The 26,450-nt window shown below is 43.8% G+C and overlaps 1 protein-coding gene across 1 annotated transcript in view; it reads left to right on the top strand.

Annotated features, from left to right (window-relative positions):
* DOCK3 (dedicator of cytokinesis 3) overlaps positions 1 to 26,450 on the top strand; it is a 432,492-nt gene that overhangs the window by 376,040 nt on the left and 30,002 nt on the right. The window contains exons 28-37 of the mRNA XM_057706148.1: positions 312 to 406; positions 2,083 to 2,158; positions 2,639 to 2,739; positions 3,002 to 3,060; positions 6,768 to 6,916; positions 13,520 to 13,605; positions 16,204 to 16,299; positions 18,043 to 18,103; positions 18,604 to 18,697; positions 20,936 to 21,084. Coding sequence (XP_057562131.1) covers positions 312 to 406; positions 2,083 to 2,158; positions 2,639 to 2,739; positions 3,002 to 3,060; positions 6,768 to 6,916; positions 13,520 to 13,605; positions 16,204 to 16,299; positions 18,043 to 18,103; positions 18,604 to 18,697; positions 20,936 to 21,084 — 966 coding nt within the window. The remainder of the gene's footprint in view (positions 1 to 311; positions 407 to 2,082; positions 2,159 to 2,638; positions 2,740 to 3,001; positions 3,061 to 6,767; positions 6,917 to 13,519; positions 13,606 to 16,203; positions 16,300 to 18,042; positions 18,104 to 18,603; positions 18,698 to 20,935; positions 21,085 to 26,450) is intronic.

Here is a 26,450-nt window from a genome sequence, read left to right as displayed (position 1 = left end):
AGACCAATGGACTCAGTTGGATACCATTTCTGCTGGACCCCCTGTGCTTTGGTCTTTAGGCACTGGGCTGAGTGGGTATAGAGCTGCACCTCTTCTACCTCTTCTACCCAGTTTGGGACTGGCCTGTGGGAGTGCCCAGACTGCACTTTCACGTAGCCCTCTAAGAGAAAAGCAACTCATGAAGGGAACCAGAGTCTCAGCCACTGGTCCCATCCATTCTCATGGTCTAGAGGTCAGGAGAGCCCTGTTGAGGAAATGTATGCTGCAGTGGTAGAGGTGGCATCTCACATCAGATTTTCCTCTCGGACCAGGAATTCCTGCTGAAGATTTTTTGTGTGTTCCGGAACCTGATGAAGATGAGTGTCTTTCCTCGGGACTGGATGGTGATGAGACTTCTCACAAGCAAGTGAGTGTGGAAGGGCCCTGCACCAGCATCCACAGAGCTGTTCGCAGGCTGAGGAGAGTGTGTATGTGTGTGAGAGAAGAAGCAAGTCAGAAATCAAGGTTGAAGCCGTGGGGACAGAGAGGAGAGGGTAAATGCGAAAATGTTTGGAGGCACAATCAGCAGGACTTGGCCATCTACCAAGGTTCAAGGAGAAGAAATAATCAAAGATAGTTTAAAACTGGAATCTAAGTGCCTGTCGTGGTAAGGATAGAAAAGGAACTTTGAAGAATATGAAATATAATACCCAGAGAAGGGTTCCTCCTCGAGGAGGGCCTGTTCATTGGCCTGTGTTGCTCTGTAGTTTCGGGCAATATCCCAGGCCCTCCTCTTGATTTGATTTGTGTTGTCTGCCAGACACTGCTTGCCTCCCATAGCTAGTGCTAACTACCTGCCTGAGACAGGGCTGTGAGGCTCAACCGTTTCTGACACTGGCCACAGAATTCACTCTAAGGCTGACCTCAAATTGTCTGCCACATTCATATTTCTACCCTGTGCTTCTAACTGGCAAACCAGACAAGTGATGTGGGTGGTAAGGTGCTTGCTTGTCTGGTCTCCCTCTACTCAGGCCTACTGTCTCCTCCCTCTGATCTGCCTTTGATGTTGGCATTATGCAGAATGTAGTGAAATTATTTATGTTATATTAGCAAGCTATCAGCATGATCTTTCTACTTTGTACCTTTTATGGCACTTTTTTTTTTCTTTGTTCAAAACTGCAGACATTTTATACAGAACAGAATAATGGTTATAAACAGAGTTGCATAGATGTTTCCTTAAACAGTGGATTTTCCATATGACCCCCTCTTGTTTCTCTTAGCTCTACTCAGAGTACTTCAGGCTCTCCAGCCCATTCTGCAGGAGCAGCCTCTTCTTTCAAGACTTTTACTTTTCACATTTGTTTGCTGGTGACAAGCCTCTCTAGTGCACTGTTTTTGCCTTCCCCCTCTTCTGCACAAAAGCTTACATGATGGTCATTGTTAGATGTTAGCTCCTTTGCCAGGCATCCAACACCCTCTGTAATCAAACCCTTACCTGCCTGTCCCATTTCACTTTCTCTCTCCCTTGACCTGTGCCCTTGATTCTAGCAAGTCAGCCTCCCATTGCCCCTTAAATGTGCCCAGGCAAAAATTGAAAGTAATATTCTAGATCAAAGGCTGAAATCAAATGACTTATACCTGAAAGTAATAGTATTTGATAAAAGTAGAGATTTAATAACTATAAACCCCTATTAGCAAGTAACATAATAGAATGATACTCTAAGTCCTCTAGTGGTCATAATATATATTCATTATCGATGGTCTCCAGAATACTAGAATCAGTCTTTGAACTGGAAGAAACCTTGAAGAACCATTAAACCCCACTCCCCTCCTTTTATAGGTAGGGAAACTGGGGCCCAGAGAGAAGTAGTACCAAGGCCAGGTAATGGCAGAGCTAGGTCAGAACCAAGTGGTGGGGCATATCTCCAAGACGGGTTTTTTGTGGGGGTTGTGCCATCCGTCTCTCTCCTTTAAAGTCACATCTTACAAGAGAGCTAGTTGTACTCAAGAAGTTTGCACACAGGCCATAGACTGTTGATGCTAAGCTATAGGATGCCATTGTTAGTCTTTTAACTCTGCCAACACCTTGTTCCCTTACTGCAGTATTATAGTCACTACCGTCCAGTACCTGTCTTCTGCACTGCACAAGAATTTCACAGAGACAGACTTCGACTTTAAGGTAGGAGCTCCTAAAATCCATCACTATCTTCGTAATAACCCTAGAAAGCCGAAAACCAGGCTCACTGTTTTTGTTTTACTTAAAACAACCATTTTATTTTGCTCACAAGTTTGCAGGTCAGAAATTTGGTAAGGATTCAGCTAGGTGTCTGCTGGGTGGCTGGGGGCTTTCTTAATGTGTTCATAGTATCAAACAGCTTCCAAGCTTGATGGAGATTAGAGTATGACCTAGGAGACCCCTGTTGGAGGTGTTGGGAGCCAGACATCCATAAGTTTGCTTTCTAGTCCAGAATCAACACTATTGGTTTCAGGGAAGTCAAGAAAGGGGGGAAAAGTCCTCTTTGCAAAGATATTTTTTTTTTTAAATCAAGGTCTTAACACTGTAAAATGAATTCTGTGCTACATGCATATATTTAGAATCTCTCCTTGCAAGGTTAAGGACTCAAGCTGTCACATATTTCCTCTTTCTCTCTCTCTCTAGGTGTGGAATTCTTATTTTAGCCTGGCAGTTCTGTTCATAAATCAGCCAAGCCTTCAGCTAGAAATCATTACTTCCACCAAGAGGAAGAAGATTCTAGATAAGTAAGACATATGTCTCTTGTTCATCTTCCTACCATGTGCCCAGATGGGGTTATGTTTCCATGAGGGGCTCCTTAAAGTCCACAAGGTTCTCACCGAGGTAGCTTCCCAAGGAGCCAAGTGTAAGAATTCAGTTGAGAGCCAAATTACTTAGTATTTTGGGAAGCGTCAGAAACAGTGCTGAAGTACTGGCCTCCTTGGGTTTGTAGCCCCGTCTTCCTGAATCTTCTCCCACTAATAGCTGGTTCCTGTGTTCTATTCCCAGGTATGGGGACATGCGTGTGATGATGGCTTATGAGCTGTTCAGCATGTGGCAGAATTTGGGTATGTCTTTTCTCCATATTCTTCCCTCACACATATTGCATAGCCAAATAAAAAGTGACAAGACTCATTACTTCCCCCAGGTTTTATGCATGTTAATTCAGACCCAAGAGATCTTTACATATCTTTAACATAACACCTCAGATGGATGGTATAGTGTAGCACATGTGCACAAAGCCCTTGGCAGGGAGAGTTAAGCTGAAAAATAAGACCCCAGTGATACATATGGCACAATCCCTTTTTTGAGAACAAAAGTCAGAAGGAGAAAAAAGAAGATAAGGCTATAAGACTATGAGATCTGAGGCTATAAGATCCTCTGTGCTCTTCATGTCCCAGTCCGGATGATACAGGCCCAAAAAGCATAGATCTTGGAAATACTCCGCACATGAGCAAGGGCAGCTATTCATTTTAATAAAGATTAAAACACTTCTTGGGTCTCTGGTATTCAGGCATGCAGATGAGCTTTCTGCTGCCGATTGCATGTAAGAAGGGAATTGCAGCTTCTAGGTGAGATTGATTTTAGTCTCCTTTCTTTTGGCAGCTTCTCTTTACAGCTTTTCTAATATCCACTGCTTTGGCTCTCAAATTGTCAGTTTTTGGTAGAGTCCTTAGATTGCCCCGGTGACTAGGTGGGCCATCCTTTGATACTATAGGCTTCTTAGTGGCCTGTCAGGATGCTAGAGAAGCTGCTGCTGTTCTTCCTAGTGAAGGCTGCTTTCAACTAAGCTCATGGCTCTAAAGTCTTAGGAATATGACCACAAAATCTTATAGACCTCCATTGACCATCCCAGTCACAACTCCAGAGGCAGCAAGCAAGGTGCAAGGCATTCCTGCCAGCACGAGGGCCTTCTGTCCATGAGCGGGGATGCATTTCCCCAAACCAGCTTTCTGACTTCGGTACTTTCAATCCCTGTATCCAGCGCCGTCTGGGTATAGATTTTTAACCCTGAAGTTGACTTTGAAATTCCCAGGAAAACATGGGACTAGCAACAAGACTGGAATATGCACAATCTGCCTCAGGGCTAACAATTGTTCTTTAGATAGGCTTTCAAAATGGAAGAAATCAAAAAACATGTCACATTTGCCTGATAAAGCCATTCCTGCCTCATTGTTTTTGGTGGAAATGACATTGTCTTGTTTTCAAGAATGGATTTTACTTGAATGTAACAATCACTACACAGGCCCGCAATTTGTCTCCTTAGTCTCTGAAGGGCTGAAAGCAGAGCTCTGGAAAATGGCTCACTGGGTTTCACCATTACAAGGAAGAGAAGAGTCCTATCCCATGGTCTTCAAGACTGGCCCTGGCTTCTGGGAACATGTCCCAAATGACAAGCTATTCACAGGGAAATTCATACCACACACTTCCCATGGAAGGGCCTCATTAAAAAAATCGAGGGATGAGCTGAACTGGCCTGAATAAAGGTATTGCTACCATCAAAAATGCAATGTGGACAAGAGGGCAGACAGCAATATCAAGCAGTATCAGCAGTATTTCGTCTTGTGGAACTGAAAACCACAGCCACAGAAAGATAGAGAAAATGAAAAAGCAGAGGACTTTGTACCAGATGAAGAGACAGGATAAAACCCCAGAAAAACAACTAAATGAAGAGGAGATAGGCACCCTTACAGAAAAAGAATTCAGAATAATGATGGTGAAGATGATCCAGGACTTTGAAAAAAGACTGGATGCAAAGATCGAAAAGTTTACCAAAGACCTAGAAGAATTAAAGAGCAAACAAACAGAGATATGCAACACAATAACTGAAATGAAAAATACACTAGAAGGAACCAATAGCAGATTAACTGAGGCAGAAGGGCGAATAAGTGACCTGAAAGACAGAATGGTGAAAATCACTGATGTGGAAAAGAATAAGGAAAAAAGAATGAAAAGAACTGAAGACAGCCTAAGAGACCTCTGGGACAATGTTGAACGCACCAACATTCGCATCATAGGGGTCCCAGAAGGAGAAGAGAGAGAGAAAGGACCTGAGAAAATATTGGAAGAGATTATAGTTGGAAACTTCCCTAATATGGGAAAAGAAATAGCTACCCAAGTCCAGGAAGCACAGAGAGTCCCAGGCAGGATAAACCCAAGGAGAAACACGCCAAGACATGCAGTAGTCAAATTGACAAAAATTAAAGACAGAGAAAAGTTATTAAAAGCAACAAGGGAAAAACGACAAAGAACATACAAGAGAGCTCCCATCAGGTTAACAGCTGATTTCTCAGCAGAAACTCTGCAAGCTAGAAGGGAGTGGCACGATATATTGAAAGTGATGAAAGGGAAGAACCTACAACCAAGAATACTCTACTCAGCAAGGATCTCATTCAGATTTGACAGAGAAATCAAAAGCTTTACAGACAAGCAACAGCTAAGAGAATTCAGCACCACCAAGCCAGCCCTACAACAAATGCTAAAGGAACTTCTCTAAGTGGGAAACATGAGAGAAGAAAAGGACCTACAAAAACAAAACCAAAACAATTAAGAAAATGGTAATAGGAACATACATATCCATAATTACCTTGAATGTAAATGGACTAAATGCCTCAACCAAAAGACACAGACTGGCTGAATGGATACAAAAACAAGACCCATATAGATGCTGTCTACAAGAGACCCACTTCAGACCTAGGGACACATACAGACTGAAAGTGAGGGGATGGAAAAAGATATTCCATGCAAATGGAAATCAAAGGAAGCTGGAGTAGCGATACTCCTATCAGATAAAATCGACTTTAAAATAAAAAATGCTACAAGAGGCAAGAAAGGACATTACATAAAGATCAAGAGATCCATCCAAGAAGAGGAGATAACAATTATAAATATATATGCACCCAATATAGGAGCACCTCCATACACAAGGCAAATGCTAACAACTGTGAAAGAGGAAATGCAAGGCAAAAATAGAGACACAGATGTAGAGAACAAACATATGGACACCAAGTGGGGAAAGCAGGAAGGGTTTAGGGGGAATGAATTGGGAGATTGGGATACCAAATTGTACACTCTAAATATATGCTGTTTATTATCTGTTAACTGTATCTCAATAAAAGTTCTTAAAAAAATGCAATGTGAAGACAAGGAGTGGGGGTTGGGGGGTACACATGGAGAGTCTCTCAGCCAGTCTGTCAGGGTAGGGCTATGCAGGAGGCTCCTGCTAACTCAGGAGGAGGCCTGTTGGGCACACTTGAGCACAGGCAGAGAAGAGGCCTGTGGACTGCAGACCTCTAGTGGCTGGACCGGGAACTGAACATCCTTATCACTTAAATGCCTCCAGGCTAGAGGCAGAAACCCCAGGGATAGCGCAGTGTGTTTAAGCAGAAAGAGATTAATTTTCCTCTCTACACTCTGTAAACAGACTATCTGAAACTATTGCAGGGTATTCAGAAATCCTATTCTGTCTAGAGTAGTGAACTCTGTTCCTTTACCTCAGAATGATTTTCAGATAGTTTGTAGAACCTCCCAGTAAATTCTTTTGAAAGAATTTGTGCCTGTTGAACATTTGTTTTAACTGGACTGGACCAATTTAATCCATGAACTCTAAAAAGCCCAGAGACGGGGGTATCTCAGAAATCCATAGGAGAGAGCTTGCTATGTTCTCAGATGCTTCCAGTGAAGATCAGATCATGTGCTGTGGCCCCATTGGGGAAGCTTCTGTGGAAGGAGCAAAGCAAGCATAAACTAATATCTGTTGGGTTTTGTTGTTCAGGTGAACATAAGATCCACTTTATTCCGGGAATGATTGGTCCTTTTCTGGGTGTCACACTGGTCCCACAGCCAGAAGTGCGGAATATCATGATTCCCATCTTTCATGACATGATGGACTGGGAGCAAAGGAAAAATGGCAACTTCAAACAGGTAAGACAACACCTGGCAGTGTTAAGGGTGCTCTCCCCTGGAATGGACCCCTTTTGCCCAGGCGTGTGATCCAGATGCTCAGGCTATGGCTCCAGTGGAAATGGGCTGTAACTTGGCCATCTTGAGTCCTGTTCAAGGGTTCCCCTTACTTACTGACCAGAAGTGATTTGTGGGTTTTCTTCAAGAAGTTAGAGGCCAGAAAAGAATCAGAGGAAAGGAACTGAACATCATGTGAAAGGAACCTTCTGATCAAAGAGAGAATGACTGAGACTGTAACCTCCCAGCTTCATTCAGGAGGAGGTCCTGGGAGTGTGTTTTTTTTTCTCTCTGGAGGTTCCTCAATGTGTATTATCCGGGCATTTCTAGGGCTAGAGCCCAGACCAGATGACTTCTCATAGCCTAGAATTTCACAGACTCCTGCATAGAGGGGTGGGTCCATGAGGTGTAAGCCCTTGGCTTCTGACTGAGTGACTTCAGGCTGTCCCTCTGCATAGTTCTTCTGCCACCCCTAAGGTGGAGGAGATGGCCCCTGCCCTTTTATCTATAGCTTCAGGGAATAAGACTAGGAACAATAGGTAGAAAACAGTGGTAGAAAAACCAAATTTTAGCTAATAAAAGAAAAACTTGCTAGGAACAAATTATTTGCTGTAAGCTGGCCTGCTTTTGAAGATGGCCTGCTCTTTGTTGGTGATTCTCAAACAGAAGCTCCCTGTAGGCCTCGAGGGGAAATTTCTACTTGGCTTCGAGACTGTAACCAGTTCAGCGCTAAGCTCCCTCCCAACCCTGTGATTCTGGGCTGAAGCAGGGATCTTAGAGTGAGTGACTGTAACAGTGAGGAACAGACCAGGCAACCAGTAATTTTTTAATTTTTATTTATTTTTAAATTTACAAAGAGTAAAATTCACTGTTTGGGATTTATAGCTCTGTAAATTTTGGAAAACACATAAAGTCTCGTAAATCAAGATTTTTTTAATTCCTAAAAATTCCATCTTTGTGTTCCTTTGTAGTTAAACCCTTCCTGTACCTTCAACCAATGGCAACCATTGATCTGTTCTCCATCACTATAAGTGTGCCTTTTCCAGAACATCATGTAAAGGGAATCATGTAGACCGTAGCCTTTTGAGACTGACTTCTTTCACTTAGCATAATGCCTTTGAGGGATTCATCCATTTTGTTAAATGTATCAGTTTTTCTATTGCTGAGTGGTATGCCGTTGCAGTTTATTCATTCACCATTTGAAAGGCATTTGAGTTATTTACACTTTTTGGTAATTATGAATAAAGCTTCTAAGAAACATTTCTCTACAGGTTTTGTATGAATGTAAACTTTCATTTTTCTTAGGTAAATACCTAGGAGTAGGATTGTTGGGTACTGTGGTAAGCGTATATTTAACTTTATAAGCTATCAAGCTGTTTTCCAAAGCAACTATACTATTTTAAAATCCCTACAGCAGTGGATGAAAGTTCCAGTTGATCCATATACTCATCAGAATTTGATATGATCTCTTTATTTTATCCATTCTAATAGGTGTATAGTTGTATATCATTGTGGTTTTAATTTCCACTTCCCTAATGACTAATGATTCTGAACATCTTTTAATGTGCTTATTTACCATCTTTGTATCTTCTTTGGTGAAATGATTTTATTCAAAACTTGTGCTCATTTTTAATAGGGCTGTTTGTTTTCTTATTGTTGTGTTTTCAGAATTCTTTATATAGTCTGAATGTAAGTCTTTTGTTGAATATATGATTTACTAATATTTTCTCCCAGTCTTTAGCTTGTCTTTTCATTTACTAAAGAGTGTCTTTCACAGAACAAAAGTTTTTAATTTTTATGCAGTCCAGTTGATCATTATTTTTCTTGTTCGGATCATGCTTTTGGGATCATATCTGAGAACTCTTTGTCTAACCTGGGACCATAAAATTTTTTCTCTTATGTTTCTTCTAGAAGTTTTATAATTTTACATTTAAATTTATGATCTATTTTGAGATAATGTTTGTATCAGGTGTGAAGTGTGGGTCAAGGCTTTTTATTTTGCTTTTTTCACATGTGGATGTCCAGAACTTTTTGTTGCTGAAAAGACTATATTCTTTGTTGAAAATCAATTAACCATTTGTGTGTGGTTCTCTTCCTGGACTCACTAGTCCATTGATCTATACATCTAATCTGTCACCCATACCATGTAGTCCTTATTATGGTAGCTTTATAGTCTTAAAATTAGGTTTTGTAAATCCTCTGACTTCATTCTTTTTTTTTTCCAATATTGTATTAGCTATTCCAATTCTTTTTCTTACAAATCTCGGAATCAGCATGTCAGTATCTATAAAAATTCCTGCTGGGATTTTGATTGGGATTGCATCGTAATCTATAGATCAAATTGGGAAAATTGATATCTTGATAGTACTTAATAAATACTTCTAGTCCTTGAAGATAGTATATCTCTCCATTTAGGTGTTCTTTGATTTCTTTCATTAATGTTTTGTAGTTTCAGCATACAGATCTTGCACATGTTGTTAGATTTATATGTATTTCCTGGTTTTTTGGTGCTATTATAAATTATTCTGATTTAAAATTTTTAATTTTCAGTTGTTTGCTGCTATTGTTTGCTATTCAGTTGTTTGCTGCTAGTCACTTGTACATTAACATTGTATCCTGCATCCTTGCTAAACTCAATTAGTTCTAGAAGCTTTTTTGTAGATTCCTTGTGATTTTATGTTTAGATAATCCTGTCACCTGCAAAAGGAAAGTTTTATTTCTTCCTTTCTAATCTGTAAGCCTCTTACTTCTTTTTCTTTTTTTTAAAATAAATTTATTTATTTATTTATTTATTTATTTAATTGGCTGTGTTGGGTCTTTTTTGCTGTGTGCAGGCTTTCTCTTAGTTGCGGTGAGTGGGGGCTACTCTTCGTTGTGGTATGCGGGCTCCTCATTGCCGTGGCTTCTCTTGTTGCGGAGCATGGGCTCTAGGCGCTTGGGCTTCAGTAGTTGCAGCACATGGGCTCAATAGTTGTGGCTCACGGGCTCTAAAGCGCAGGCTCAGTAGTTGTGGCGCACGAGCTTAGTTGCTCCACGGCATGTGGGATCTTCCTGGAGCAGGGATCGAACCCATGTCCCCTGCATTGGCAGGTGGATTCTTAACCACTGCACCACCTAGGAAACCCTCTTACTTCTTTTTCTTGCCTCATTGCACTGGCTAGGGCCTCTGGTGTGATATTCAATAAGAGTGAGGAGAGTGGACATCCTTGCCTTGTTCTTAATCTTAGGGGAGAGCATTCAGTGTTTCACTGAAGTATGATGCTAGCTCTAGGTTTTTTTTATAGATGCTCTCTATCTTGAGTAAACAGTATTTAAGATAAGAATCCATTTTTAGCGTGTGCAGCACTAATGCCTTTAGAACTTCAGGAAATAATAACTTCAAACAGAAAAGAACTGTTGCTTTTCTGTGTTGGTACAACATATGCCTTCTAATTGTGCAAATACGCAACTGCCTAATGAGAGAACCTAGTTACCAAGAAGTAGCTGACATTGTAGAACTGCACCATGGGTCATCTGAGTCTACTAAAAAAAGAGCTGGGCTGCGCTTCGCCATCACTAACACTGAATAAGGAAGGTTAGCTTTGTGGAAGACTAAGTTGGAGCTCATTTGGCTCACACTTCAAGACTCAGCTGATGGGTAGCTTTCTTTCCCCCCGTAAGACTGTCATGAATAATTGATATCCAGCAAGCCATGTAAGCAAAATCTCGGTTAAAAAAATCTTGCTGCTGCTTTCCTTTGCCATTATGTATTTTAAAAAAGTAATCTACTGTTTCATCCCCACATTTCCACTCCCACCCTCCTGTTGGTTCAGTCTAATGTATATTGTGCACCCACTTTTGTTGAAACTGCTCTCTTGAATAACCTTTTAATCGTCAAAATCCGGTTGACTTTTTGGTCTTGGTTCTAGTTGTGCTTTACACAGCTTTGGCTCTGTTAACTCCTCCCCTACTTCTCACCACCTACCAAAAATACTTCTTCTAATTATAAAAACAGTACTTATTTAATGTAGAAAATTAAAATGCAAATAAGCTATAGTGAAAAATTTTAACTCATAATTGTATTATTAGTAACTTGTGGGGGAGAGGGGCTGGGCACATCTTTTTTAGACTTTTTCCAATGCATAGAGTATTTTACGTAAAAAAATGGGATCATTGTGTACATTGGTTTTTTGGAACCATTGTGTATATGTTTCTAATCTCCCTTTTTGAGTACTGCCTTGTCATCACTATCTCTTCACGTCAGGTAATGCTCCTCAGCACTGCATTGTCAGTTTAGAGGCTGTGTGGTATTCCACTGCACACATTGGACCACAGTGTGTTTAATCAGGCTCCTAGGTTTTGTGGATGTTTTGTTTGTTTTTTGGCTGTGCCCTGAAGCTTGCAGGATCTCAGCTCCCTGACCAGGGATCAAACCCGGGCCCGTGGCAGTGAAAGTGCCCCGTCCACCAAGTCCTAACCACTGGACCACCAGAGAATTCCCAGGCTCCTAGTTTTAGAAACTCAGGTTCATTACAAATTTTTGCTGTTAATATTACCAAAAAAATATCCATTTTAAATTATTTCCTTAGGTAAATCTCTTACCTGTAATTGCTGGATCAAAGAGCAAAAACATTTCTTAACTTTTTACGTCACTATTTCTCTCTGACAACCCATGTTGTCTGTAGACTACTCAGACCCTAGGCCACTCTTTCTGTGTGTGCCCCATCCAAGCACTGCCCATGCTGAGCTGTGTCAGCTGTTATTCTTGCCTCCTCTACCAGATGATGAGTTATTTGGCCCAGGACTATTTCTTGTGCTTATATTTCTTAGAACCCATGCCTGAGACATGATGGGTTCATGAAGATGAAAATCAAAACTAGCTTTCATTGAGCACTTCCCAAGAGCTAGGGCACAGTGACACTGGAGAGGAATGTTAACCGCCATTACCATTTCACAAATGCGGAAATGTAGGCTTAGAGAGAGAGGTAAATATTTTGTACACATTTAGGCGGTTGATTAGTAACTTCTTCCTTTATCAGCACTGCAGGGAGTGAGGAAGTAATGTCCCTAAATCCTTCCGTCACCAGCTCCTTTGCCTAATACAGAAGTTCTAATAATTGAGTAAGTGTCAGAACGACCTGGAAGGCTTGTTAAAACACAAATTGCTGCCCTCCAACCCTCGAATTTTTGATCCACTGGAGCCTAAGAATTTGTATTTCTAATAAGATCTCTGGTGCTTGATGTTGTTGGCCCAGGGGCCCATTTTGAGAACTCCAGGGAACTGCTGCAGGCATGTTTGCACTGTTGTACCCCCTGCTGCTCCAGGTCCCCTCCCCACCCTTGCCCTGTTCTGCAAAGCACAGCCTGTACCTGTATGTGTGAAGAGAGATCCCAACCTGACTTTTCATGACCCCAGGCAAGTCCCTGCTGGTGCCTTTTCTCCACACAGAGACAGGCAGATTGCCTTAATCCCTAAGGACCCCTGATCTCAGACTTTGTATTTCCTCTGAAAAGTATATTCAAACAGCTGACCCATTAGGCCAAACATAAATGTACAACAGTCTCCATCCTGGCCGTAGCAGACCACTATAAAAGGGCCATATTTATTCATCCCTTCTCATTTTCTGCTGGTAGGATTTCAGAAACCATAATTGCCTTCGATGAATTTCCTAATTCAATTATTTTTTGTATTACTTCATTGCTTTAGGATTCTGGCCCTATGTGGAGTGAGAAAATGCTTTTGCTCATTATTAAATGCAGCCATGCCATTTTTGTTTATATAAAATATCTATATAAATAATTGTACAATACCACATTTTAAAGGCTAATGAATGGTTTAAAAGATTTTTATCTCACACCACTTAAAACTAATTTCTCACCTCAAAGTGCAGGCCTATTAGAGAAGTGTCTAAACACTGTTGAACGCCTTGCAGATTAGTGGGGTAGGAATGAATGCATTATTGCTCCTCATGGTTTAGGAAACCAATAACAAATGCAGGGGACCCCAGTGATGAGGCGGCGGCAGGGGCAGCAGCTCCAATGGTTTTAGGTTCTATGAGGACAAAGGATAGAGCCTTTTCTCCTGAAGGGGACTCTCTGAAGGAAACACATCTCCCTAAGCCAGACTAATGCCAGCCATTAAGATGAGGACCAGACCCCCCAGCAATCATGCTTTGTGACTGGCTGATAGAGGGTAAAGTTCTAACCAAATGTATTTTATACATGCAAATTCTTTTGAATAAACATTTTTTTAAGAAAGAAAAACATTTGACAAAGGCTTCTTTGGGATCCAAAATACTCTCTCCAGAGAGTCCTTGCCTTTGCCCCTAGGCTGGGAAAAGAGTATCTGAGACATATGTGTAAGTTTCAACTCTTATTTAAACCACTGGAATGGGAGCCCTTCCTGATTAGAGGAGGCAGAGTGGTTTCTAAGTACTGTAGATGAGATCCTGCCTTCTCTAGAATTTATTTGGTACAAGGAGAAAATCAGGAAGCAGTTCCCCACCATCCTCACCTATCACAGGGGCTGGATTTCCCATCCTTCCTCTGAGGTCAGCTGGGGTTTACAAAATCTCTGCTTCCCTCTAGGTGGAGGCCGAGCTGATTGACAAGCTGGACAGCATGGTGTCAGAAGGGAAAGGCGACGAGAGCTACAGGGAGCTCTTCGGCCTGCTGTAAGAGGCTTCAGCCCCAGGCACCCCACGTTGGGGGAGGGGGTGAAGTGGGCTAATGAAGGGTAGGGGTGCAGCCTGCACTGGGCAGGCTTCAGAGGGTGGGTATCAGGAGAGACCCGGGTTGTTTCTGGTGGTAGCAGTGCTAACCTTCTGTCAACAAGAAAGTGACATCATGACAAGCTCTCCCAGGGATTTCCATAGTTGACTGAAGTTATAGAGACAGGTGATAACTCTGAGCTCCTGAATTTGCTGATAGGAAAAGGATCATTGTATATCTTCTTACCATGTACTGTATCTAGTTGGGCAGACAGCTCATGGGGACTCAGTGAGGGCTCAATGCTGGCATTTGGAGGGGGGTAGATTAAATCTCTGCTTAGTAAGATCATCGTACAATCAGCTTGGAAAACACTACCATGAATTTTGTGACTTGAACAAGTTATACCCCCTTTCCAGACCAGTTTCCATTTGTGAAACAGGGTAGTTGTACTGACTGATGTCAGGGGTCCCAGGTCCACCAATTGTGCCTTCTGTCTTGAGTTGCTGGAGGACAAGAGACCTGACAGGACTAGCCAGAGGGCTGAGTCCAGAGGAGGGACTCAGGAGAGCTGTGATCCTCCCAGGTAGATAGTAAAGTTGGGTATTTTATCTTACTGAAAAACAAAAATTTAAGACATGTGCAGCTCTCGAACCCCTCCCATCTCACTCATTATTTCTAGCTTTGTGGTTTTCTTTATTTTAGTGGCATTTTTACAATAAGCCTGTAATATATTTTCTAATAATAATACTGTACATTTGCGTAGAACTTTACAGTGTACAAAACGTGTTGACGTTTCTGACTTAATCCTCACAGCACACCTATGAGGTGGACAAGGCAGATATTATCCTGATGAGTAGAGGTGATGAAACTGAGCTCAGAAAAGTGGTAGCATGCCCTCAGTTGCATGGCCAGTAAGAAGCAGCTCTGGGGGTACGGCCCAGACGTTCCAGTTTCAAGAGGGGGAAATCTTTCTGCTATACCCTGCCTGCTTTGTTCCTTGATGAGTCATGCAATGAAATGTGAATTCATTTGAAATTTAAGTAATTTTAATTTGTGAAAATGAATCCATCCTTTTGTATTTCTCTTTTAGCTGAAGATGTTTCCAATTGTGGAAATAAGGAAGAGAAATCTCTTCCTAAGCCACTAACCGGTGATTTTACTACGAAGGAAAAAGCACAAAAATAACTTTGCTAAAATAATTACCTGACCAAATAGCGTTTCATAAACACTATTCATGTCTGAGAGCTGAAAGCCACTGATTACCATGGAGCAGCATTTCCAAATTTGTGTTTAGGGGGAAATGTTTGTAGTTGTGCTGAGGGGAGTGGGAGTAAATCATGGGCTAATCAGTTTAGAAAAGACTCAAACAAAATTGAACAGGCCTGTGGATTATAGGACTGCTCAAAGCCTTTAATATGCAGGAATATGTGAAAAATCTCTAAAAGGAGGGTGTAGCAATCAGCATCTTCCATGCTTGTTTGCTCACAGAACATCGCTCTCTGTCCTCCAGGACAGCAGAACTCTGTAGAACACTGTTTGGGAAATGTGAACACAGTGGCTTTTTCCACACAGCTCAGAGGTGAGAGCCAATGGTCCCACCTTCTCGCTCTAGTAACATGGGTCACATGGGAAACGCTCACTTTCCCAGAGGCCTCAGCTCAAGTTAGATGTGCAGGAAAGACAGCTGTATTAACATTGCAGTATTAACAATAGTCAGGCTGTGGGTATGAGTCCCCAGTGCTGGGTCCCTGGCTGAGCCTTCCACTCTAGGTGACTTTCATGACCTTAGAGAGCTAGGGACAGTGTGCAAAGGGATCAGGAGTGAGACCTGGACCTGGGATCATCACTAGAACAAACAGAGAGTCTGGGTCATCATCCCCTAGGAGAGATCTGCGGGAAGGCAGAGGATCTCAGAAGCCAGGCTCTTTGGAGAAATCAGAGGCTGTCTGGAGGTAACAGGAGCATGGGCTGGCAGGTGAGAAAAGGACCTGGGCATTTAGCTCTTGGCTCTGGCACATTTTACATGGGAGTATCCCATGACAGTGGAGATGACTAGGTGTAACTCCTGGACTCACTCACTGTCCTTCATGCTATGCCCTCAAGACAGGTTGGAATCTTTCCCTTGGTTTACATGAAAAGGTTGGTTAGTATGTTTGCTGAAGATGGTTCTAAGCATTGATGGAGGCAGCCAGCCAATTGGCAAAGCCAGGTCTATCCCTCAGTGGACTCTTACTCAGCTGCTTCTTCAGAACACATCTCACAGTGTGTACACCTAAAGGGGCTGGGCCTTTGAAACCCCTCCCTCAGTTCAGTAGCATCCTTAGGAACTTGTACAGGAGAATGGAAGACCTGTTCATTTGTTGCTGCCAGTTCAGTAATTGCTTTGTCTTTGCTTTCTGCTGCATGGAGTAGAACCCAGCTGTTTGGGCCCTACCCCAGGTAAGACTGCAGTGTGGTAAGTCTGCCGTCTCCAGATCCATCACAGGCCCATGGGCTCTGGGACCTTACTCTGGTGCCCAAGGAAGGCTCATGAATTGTGTTGTGTTTGCTTCCACCAATAGCCTGCTGGAGAAAGTTGAACAGGAAACATGGCGCGAGACCGGCATTTCCTTTGTAACCTCAGTCACCCGCCTCATGGAACGCCTTCTTGACTACAGGTATCTTCTCAGGAACCTACCTGACCTCTTCTCTGGTCAGATGCTCTCCCTAGCAGGAGGATCCCCTGACCGTAAAGTTGAGACCATGTGGCCATGAGAGGTAGACTGTTCCGGGGTTGTGTGCCATCACCAATCATTAGGAATCTCCTGATGGCCAAGGAGAAAGGGGTAGGTCAGGGCTTCCTGGGCTTACCTCCTGATATATGGGCACATATACCCAGGAGGTATCCCAGGGATGTGTAGCCATCTGGCTTTTCATCCAGAAAAGTCAAGGCTCAGAGGAATGGGCACAGCAGAGAGGAAGAGAAAGGCTGTCTCCAGAGCAAGGTAGGTCCTTAGTGCAGACCTTCCTCAGAGCCACATGGCAGATGGGCAGGGAAATACCACCTGGTATAGAAGTGTGACCCAAGAGGACTTTCAGTTGGTTTTTCCAGGGAAGGGGGACCTGACTTTTCCATGCCTCCATTCTTTGTGTAAAATCTGTTTATTTCTGTCCCTTGATCCTGGCCATGAGCAGATTAGAGGAGGCAGCCTGTGAGCTCAGAGATCTTTACGATATGTTCAGTCTGGGAGTTCATGTGAAATTCGTTTTTTCATGAAAGCCTGCCTTCTCAGTAATATCATGGCTTTTGACTTAACCTGAAAGTAACAATGATGCTACCATTGCAGCCCTAGTTATTCTCTCAGTAGAGTTCAGGTGATAGCTGAGAGTGCCTTTTGGGCGCCTAGAGGAAGGTGATAAGGAGTGAGGAGGAACAGCAGAAACTGGCACAATAGTGTAAAGCAATTATACTCCAATAAAAAAAAAAATTCACAGAACTATAAAAAAAAAAGACAAAGGAGTGAGGAGGAATGATAGAGGAAACCCAGACCCGGGCAATAGTTGTCTTCTCTGTGCTACATGTCGTGCAGGTGCCCAGGGGGAGCATCTGGGACTCTGGCTAGGAGGCCTCTTGCTGGATTCACCAATCTGGTTCTCATTCTCTTTCATCTCCTTGTGCTAGGCCTCTCTCCTTCCCAGAGGAGCTTGGCTTTGACCAGTCCCCGCCCTCCCGTGGCAAGCATCCATTCTCAATGTTCCCATTGTTCTGTGTCTGGCAGGCCAACCATGACCCCTCCTACACCCAACACTGCTCAGCATGAATGCAGCTCAGCCCTGGCTGAGGCTACCCCTAAATCAGAAAAAAGCACCAAACCCATTGCTCCTAGTTAGAGGGGATTCCAAAGACTAGTGCACAGGAAGGACACCATAGGGAGAGAAACCAATGAGATGAACATGACAGCCATGCTGTGGTTGCTGTGGCCACAGGGTCCTGAAGGTAGGTCCCTAGAGTAGAGTGTCTTGGCTTCCATTAAACACTGTCCTACAAAAAGAAAACTTCCCTTTAAGGAAAGCTCTGTGCCTCCCCTTTTGGAGACTTGAGGAAACTTAACCTTCTACTTTACTGACATACTCTTTTGTGCCAAAGACGTTGGTAGGTGCACTTAATGCCCTGATATAGCATCTTGGCTCTACACTCTGCCACCAGAACAAGGGGTCCAGTTGAACAGAGATCTTTTAACCCTAGGAGTGGGTCCAAAGCTTAGAGGGATCTCACAGTACAGTCTCATCTGTGGAAGAAGTTTCTTTTGGAGAGCATCCTTGTCTGGGCTTTGGACATACTAATGCCTCAGTGACACTGCAGGTCTCTGTGTTGTCCCAGAGGCACCACTTTTTGCATTCACCTGTGCTCTCCCTTCCAGGGATTGCATGAAAGGAGAGGAGACGGAAAATAAGAAGATCGGCTGCACTGTTAACCTGATGGTGAGAACATGGGCTCTTCCTCCTCTCTGCCTCATAATATTGCTTCTGTCCTTCCCTGTGATTGGCTTGTCATTTCTACAGTACATTGCTATAAGCCTAAGGGTTTGAATCAGGACATCAGCTCTGTTACTGGTATCTTGGAAACCTGTACCTCATCACTCACATTCTTACTTGGGAAAGGAATGAAATGAGCTCTTTGGACAGAGCTCTAGCTTAGCCTCTTGACAAGGTCCCGCCAACCTTGACATACCCTCATTTCCAGTCTGCACTGGTACTCTTCCTCTTTCTCACCACTCAGGGCCCCTGCATATCTGCCAGAGGTTTCACCCTCAGCAGATGTGCCTTCTGGCTGGTCCTTTCTCTTTCTGGTACTGGCTGCCTGCACAGCCTGTCTTCTCCCTCCTGACCAGCACACCCAGGGTTTTGGCCAGGTGCCTGGAGTTCAGATATGGCCTCCATAGGCTGTCTCATCTTCATGTATATTTCCTTCTCTCTTACAGAACTTTTACAAATCTGAGATTAACAAAGAAGAGATGTATATCCGCTATATCCATAAGCTTTGTGACATGCATTTGCAGGCCGAAAACTACACAGGTAAGTGGGAAGGGAGAGCCACACCTCCCCATGAGGACAGACTGGATGTATATGCACAGCTGGCAGAGAATGGCTCGAGCTGGTGACTGCCAGAGTTTAGCAGTGTCAGGACCCGTGAAGCCCCATCACCTCACTCCTTTCCCTCAACTCCTTTCTAACATGTGGTAGAGAGAAAGCAGGTGGAACTTGCACTTTTGCCTTGCTGCCTAAAGCTGTTCCACTCTCCTTGCCTCCTATTCACCCCTTCTGAGGCCTCAAGGGTGACCTCCAAATTCTAGTGTGCCAGGTTCAGAGTACCCTGAGCTCACTGTCACCCTTTATGGGCAGAGCTTTTCTGAGGACCTTCATAGCTGGAGCTAAGTGAGGCCATAACACAGGAACATCAGCCTAACCCTGGGACTTCCAGAACTTGCTACAGACCTGCCTTGCAGTCTGGGCTGTTCCCCTGCAAGTACACAGACCCACATTGAGCTCCCAGCAGAGGGTATGGAGAATGTTCACCTGACTTTCTGACAGGCCAGACAGGGGCCCTTTCATTGTATCTACAGTTTAACCCATTACTAAGACCTTTTCTAAAAGAACAAATTGAAAAGCATTTCAGCATACCTGTCACACTCTGTTTACTGAGCGCCACTCTGAGTCAGGAAGATACGTGTACCCATGTGTGTCCTGCCTGATCACCTTGTGCCACAGTCCCCCGAAATAGCCACTTCTTCACTGTGGTGACCAGCCATCACATCTTAGCTCTTGAGCCATAAGACTTGAATTTGTGTGACAGACCAGGAAACTCAAGTTATTCTTGTCCACAGTGTTACTAGAATTAGATAAATTTGTAGAAACACAGAATTCTCCTTCCTTATCTCATGTTAGATGTTAAAGAGTGTTTGGCATAGATTCCACCTTTCCTGACACAGCTTGGCAAGAATTAAATCTGAAATGACTGGGCTGAATCTGCCATTCTCTGTGTCCACTTCCAACCATGATCCCAGCAACCCTTTGAGAGGGCAGCGACATGACAGACTGAAAAATTCATTTATCAATAGAGGCATTTACTAAACTCCTAGAGAGCTGGGCTGTGACTCCGAGGCTAGGTCAGGAGTTTGGACAGAGAGAGGGTTCTGAGCCTTGCCTCTGGTGGCCTCAGGAATGACATCTGAAAAGAATATTCGCAGATTTCACTGGGTTTTCTAAGTTCCAAAGGGACACCTTGAGGGCCACATGGGCTCGTCCCCAGTGAGAAGGGGCTTCTTTGCAGCTCCAGTGGGGAGGCATGTATGTCCCTGGGCAGGAGAGTCCGGTGGCCAGAGCATGAGCAGAGTGGCAAAGACGAGGAGGAGCCTGGACAGAGGCTCAGGCAATGCGCCTGGATAAAACTGAAGGTGGGTCACAGGATAACTAGAAAAGAGATTCTTCGTAGTCATGGGGAGCAGATTTGAATAGGGCCTTGAAGGCCAGGCAGAAGCTAGAACTAATTAACTTGCCAGTAGGAGATGCCAACTAAAAATGAGCAGATAGAACAGGAAAGAGCAGACTGGGTGATGGGACCCTTAGCAGCAACTGTAATTCAGTGTGACTCACTGCTTGGGATTTAGGAAGCCACAGTATGTAGCTGCAGTTGTTTTATAAACCTTCTCTAACTGTTCCACATGTGTGGGAGGTGTCACTAGGCCTCTGCCCTGGGCCCAGCATCAACTTTAGCTTCCTCCAGGAATGGGGCCCATCACACGGTTACCGCCATACACACTTCTTCTCTCTAGTCCTTTTAGAAACGGTCAAGATGAGAAAGGATCATTCCCAGGGCCATGCCGAAGTCAGAAAATGGAGCTGGAGGCATTGAGGCTGCCTTTGGGAGGGCTGAGAAAAGCTTTAGTCAGTGCTCACCCCTCTCAGAGCCAGTTCTGAGAAGGTTGGGAAAGAAGCTGTAGTCAGTTGAACACAAAGGAACCCAAGAACTCTCTCTGACATGTCAGTATGTGTCCCAGAGCAAAGCAACCTGTGCACAGACCCTCAGGTACCTGAGCCATACTTTATCTAAAGCTTAGAGCAGGTGACCAGGCTGAGGGAGGAAGGTGTCTACTAGGATCTTTAGTTCCTTCCCATTGGCTGGCCCCTCTCTATCTCAGCTTTGGTATCCAACATCCCTGACCTGGGCTGCACGTGCCTTGCACTGGCATGCTGCTTAGCCTGGTCCCCTGGCACCTGGCTGCCCCTGGACCTCCATAGTGCCTCTCCCCACAGAAGCTGCATTCACTCTGCTCCTCTACTGTGAGCTGCTGCAGTGGGAGGAACGGCCACTGCGGGAATTCCTCCACTACCCATCCCAGACAGAGTGGCAGCGGAAAGAGGGACTATGCCGCAAGATCATCCACTACTTCAACAAAGGCAAGGTGGGTGTTATGAGGCAAGAAGCCATTGAGCTCTTCAGCTTCTACTGTACTACGTTGGCATCTTAACACTACAGGATGGCAGCAGCTACAGAGGGTGCTGTGTGGGGTTGTGAGGGGGTGGATGCCCATGTGTGTGCATTAGATTTGGAGGCAGCATGACTTTCTCTGGGGAAAAAAATAACAGCTTAATTCTGTGGCTTGGAAACCAGTTCCAGGTTGAGGGTGTAAGAGACAATGCTACATACCAGCTTTGCACATCTATAAATACTAATGCTCCAACAGCAGGGGCTTCTGGGTCCCCTGCTTATATTTATTAGACTTAATTATTGTAGCTTTCTAATCTGCTATAGAAAATGTGAGCTGTAAAAATGAATGGATTTTAACCACAGCCAAAGGAGGCCTGTACTGCCTCTTATGGGTACTTGTTCTTGTCTTGGATTTCCCTTCCTTACAGCATAGTCTGGGCTTCTCTCACTGGGGTTATTTTCTGTTAAACTTGATTCTGTGGAATTAGCAGACATTGTCAGCATTGGTCCAGACGTCCTTGGGACGTCCCACGGATTCTGCTCCAATCTCTGGGAGAGTTCCTTGTGGGGCCCTCTGACCACCTACTGTTGGGTGCGGCCCATACACTGGAAAGGCTGGGCTTGTGTAACTTGTTGAAGCTGTTCTCTCATTACTCAGCTTTAAACATGTCTTAAAAAGCTGAAATAGGATCGTTCAGGGAACTATAGTGGCTGAACCCCAGACTTGAATGGAAATTGGTTTTTTTAAATGAGTTCTTTCATCATAAAAAATAGAGACTTAAACATTAATAACTTTTGCCCATAAGTCAGAAAAAGTCATCAGTTTTACACAACATGGAAGACTTCTGTTTGCCAAAAGCATTCACCCTTGTAGCGAATGCACTAGTAAGCAAGAACCTTTCCAAAACCTCAGAAACTCTTACGTCACCTAGCCCAGAAAGGAGACCCATGCTTAGCTGTCAGCCAACCACATGTGACTAAGCCACAGTGCCAGCCCAAAGCCTCCCCTCCTTGCTGGTCAGAGGTGGACTGAGGGCCCCATGCCAGGACGCTTTTAGGCGTGTCTTCCTGGCACCCAGCCCACTTGGAGCTGCCACCTACCCACCTGCCCAGCAAGCCCTTCCAGCGCGGAGGGAGTGGCGTAAGCATGGTGTGAGTGTGAGTGAATGGTGGTGGTGTATTAGCTTTCTTTTGTTTCCATGGGCGTAGAGTACAGAATAGAGTTATGCTTATCTGGTAGAGCCTACCAGTGGGACATGGGAGCATTAATGGTCCCCTTTTCACCCCACACTACGGTAGTGTTAAGAAAGCAGGTTTAAAGCTTAGTATGGGTGAGGGTAGGTAATGCAAAACCTGCCTGAGTATTGTGGATAAGCAGGAAGGGGAGAAGGACTGGGAGGCTCCATAGGCCACCTTCTCAAGGATCTCCGACTCCTTCTAGCAACCCTGCCTTTGCTGTGAATTGCTGGGGGAGCAGCTTCTGTGCTGAGAACAGACCATTCAGTGAGCCCTTTCATGAGCTCATCCTCAAAGGGGTATTTGTCAGAATCATTCCTTGGACTCATACAGAAGGTCCAGCTTTTCTATTTCTGTACCTCTGTACCTGATGGAACCAGTGGATAGGGCTAATCTGTTCTTTTGAAAGCATTCAGGGCTTTTTTTTTTTTTTTTTTCCTAGTGGCACCAGAAAAGCAAAACCTGGCTGATGCAAGGAAAGTACTCCTGTAGGGTTCTTAGCACCAGGAGGAAAGCTAGCTTGGCAGCAAAAGGAGGGCAGAAAAGGAGAAACTGCAAGGGAGGGGCAGGTAATGGGGTTCTAGACCTCAGCACTTCTAGCATACCCTGGCTCAGAAGCCACTTTTCTTCCACATACTCCTAGGCTCTCTGTTACCTGCCATGTACAGACAACCCCGTCTTCTTTGGTCCCATGTTTCTTTCCTGAGTATCCAGAAGGACTGAATCAGAAGTTCAGTTTATGGTCATAGCCTAGCCCTGGGTCTCTCCAGTGGTGAGGTGGTTAACCTAGGATCCTGCTCTAAGGTGAACTGGGCTGTGGTCACAGAGGGTCAGCTCTCTCAGGCCAGACAAGGAGAAAGGGACACTCCAAAGGATGTGGCATAGTGGGAGTTAAAAGAAGGAAGGGGAGGCGTGAAGATGGGAGCTGGCCCTTCATATCTCAGGGAAGAGGGAGCAGACAGAAAGGAAACTGGGTGGACGCCTCTGACTCCTAGGGCATACAGACCATCAGGACTGAACCAGTCCTCCCTATGGGGGTGGGCTTGGGCTCTACTGCTGAGGGTTGCTGTTGTTCACATTCCCTTGAAGGAATGACGAGTCTGTTGCTTCTAATATGTTGTGGGTAAACAGAGGTACAAAGACGTCCAGTCTGGAGTCCTTTTGCCTTCCTTCCCAATTTGAGTAGAGTGAGCCAAGTCAGTGCAGCTTTTATGCCGTCCCTGTTGGTGGGGGCAACAAGGATGTATAAACACACATCTGCCCAAGCTGGTAGAAGTGATTGGATTTCAGACACTGGTTAGGAGATGCAGAATTGGCTTCGCCTCCTGACAGAAGGAGGGAAACCAAGAGAAAAGATGTAGATGGGATGCGTTGTACCTGCAGGGCATTCTCTCCCTGTGTTCCGAGGTAGCTCACAAAACCGCCAGTCTTCCAGCACAACCCTCAAGGCTGACAGAGTGTCTTAAAACTCTTGGTCCTGGCTCACCCTTGGGGGGAGGTGGGGAGCAGGCTTGGAGCAGCCGGGCTACAAATTAGAGCAGAGATGCCAGCGAGGCAGGTAAGCATTGATCCTAATAGGAGGTTAGAACTGCTTTACTGGGAGCTGCTGTCAGCAGGCAGAGCACCTTTAGCTTCACAGAGGGCCCTCATCACCTAAATGAGCAGTTCCCCATGGGGCTTTCCTTGCAGGCTGGCTAGCAGTCTCCACACAGCTCAGCTGCTTAGCCAGCCCCTTTGGAGCTGCCTGACAGGCAGACCTTGTTGTGGGTCCTTCACTGAAACCTGCCCAAGCAGCACTTGGAGCCAGAGAGAGGATGGACACGTGCCCCCTTAAAAGCTGGGATATGGTGGTACAAGAGGCTTTCTAGCTCACTGAAGCAGAGACATTGTATTGGAGCAGGGAGTCAAGGCCTGTTTAAAATTCTCTTTGGTTTGTTTCAACATTTTTAATTGGTCCTGAAGTTCAATCCATATGACATTAATTTCTTCAAAGGATAGAAATAATGTGCTCTTTTTAAGAAACACAGGCCTGAATGAAACAGTGTTGTCCTCTCTGATGCTATTTCAAATCTATTTTTAATATAGTCCTTATTAAATATTCATATTGAAATATTGATGGGTGAAATTATCATATAATGTCTGAGATTTGCTTCCAAAACTATGGGGAGGAGTAAGTGAATGAGATATGAATGATACAAGACTGGCCATGAGTCATTGTTGAGGTTGGGGAATGAGTACCTAGGGGTTCCTACTTCTATGTTTCTATAGGCTTAAAATTTTCCTATAGTAAAATTTTTTAATTAGTATTTAGAAGTTGGGGAGAAGAGCCTGGCTAAAATATCAGGTAAACCTTTGATTCCCAATCTCGCCAAGAGAGAAAGCACTATATTAAAAAGAGGAGGAAATGGACAATATTGCCCCTTAATGAAGGCCACTGTTAGATGGGTCTGTCACCACAATAGGAGCCATACCACAGAAACAGCTCAAGACCTGATTAGGCAAGGGGTATCTGAAACCTATTCTAAGATTTGAATATTTCTGTAAAGGAAATTGTCAATCTACTACCAAGTCCTTGGGTAGCTACTTCCTACTTAGCTTCCATACTTGTTTCTAAGCTTAAATGATCTTAATTTAAAAGTTGTTGTTGGGGCTTCCTAGGTGGCGCAGTGTTGAGAATCCGCCTGCCAATGCAGAGGACACGGGTTCGATCCCTGCTCCAGGAAGATTCCACATGCCACGGAGCAACTAAGCCCGTGCGCCAAAAAAATTAAAAAAGTAAAATAAAAATAAAATAGAATTTAAAAAAAAATTTTTAAAAAGTTGTTGTTTCCTTCAATAACTCATTAAATAAATCTTTATTGAGTACCTGCTCATGCTTGGAGTGCCAAGCTCTGAGGATAAAGGATATAAACAGGGTCCCTGCCCTCATGCAGCTTATCATTTAATTGAGACTAATACAACATAAAGTAAATACTTTTTAGCCCAGAAATAAACTCACACACCTAGGGTCAATTAATCTTCAACAAAGGAGGCAAGAATATACAATGGAGAAAAGACAGTCTCTTCAGCTGTTTGGTACTGGGGAAGCTCGACAGCTGCATGTAAATCAATGAAGTTAGAACACTCCCTCACACCATACACAAAAATAAACTGAAAAGGCTTTAATATAAGACATGATGCCATAAAACTCCTAGAAGGGAATATAGGCAAAACATTCTCTGACATAAATTGTAGCAATATTTTCTTAGATCAGTCTCCCAAGGCAAAAGAAATAAAAGCAAAAATAAACAGGACCTCATCAAACTTACAATCTTTTGCACAGCAAAGGAAACCATAAACAAAACAAAAAGACAGCCTGCGGACTGGGAGAGAGTATTTCAAATGATGCAACTGACAAGGGCTTAATTTCCAAAATATACAAACAGCTCATATAGCTCAATATCAAAACAAACAAACAACCCAGTCAAAAAATGGGCACAAGACCTAAATAGACATTTCTCCAAACGAGACATACTCATAGTCAACAAGCACATGAAAAGGTGCTCAGTGTCACTAATTATTAAAGAAATGCAAATCAAAACTACAGTGAGGTATCACCTCACACTGGTCAGAATGGCCATCATCAAAAAGCCTACAAATAATAAATTCTGGACAAGATGTGGCGAAAGGGAACCTCCTACACTGTTGAGGGGAATGTAAATTGGTGCAGCCACTGTGGAGAGCAGTATGGAGGTTCCTTAAAAAACTAAAAATAGAGTTAGTTTTAGTTACATGATCCAGCAATCCCACTCCTGGGCATATATCCAGAAAAGACAAAAACTAATTCAAAAAGATACATGCACCTAACGTTCATACCAGCACTATTTACAACAGCCAAGGCATAGAAGCAGCCTAAGTGTTCGTCAGCATACGAATGGATAAAGAAGATGTAGGGGGGATGTGTGTGTGTGTGTGTGTGTGTGTGTGTGTGTGAGAGAGAGATGTATATATATATATATTCCATTATGTGTATATAATAACACATTAGTCATTAAAAGGAATGAAATACTGCCATTTGCAGCAACATGGATGATCATACTAAGTGAAGTAAGTCAGAGAGACAAA

Source organism: Hippopotamus amphibius, chromosome 13, assembly GCF_030028045.1.
Source record: "Hippopotamus amphibius kiboko isolate mHipAmp2 chromosome 13, mHipAmp2.hap2, whole genome shotgun sequence".
NCBI lineage: Eukaryota > Metazoa > Chordata > Mammalia > Artiodactyla > Hippopotamidae > Hippopotamus > Hippopotamus amphibius.
Note: the sequence above shows the minus strand (reverse complement) of the source record. Positions and strands in the feature narration are given on the sequence as shown.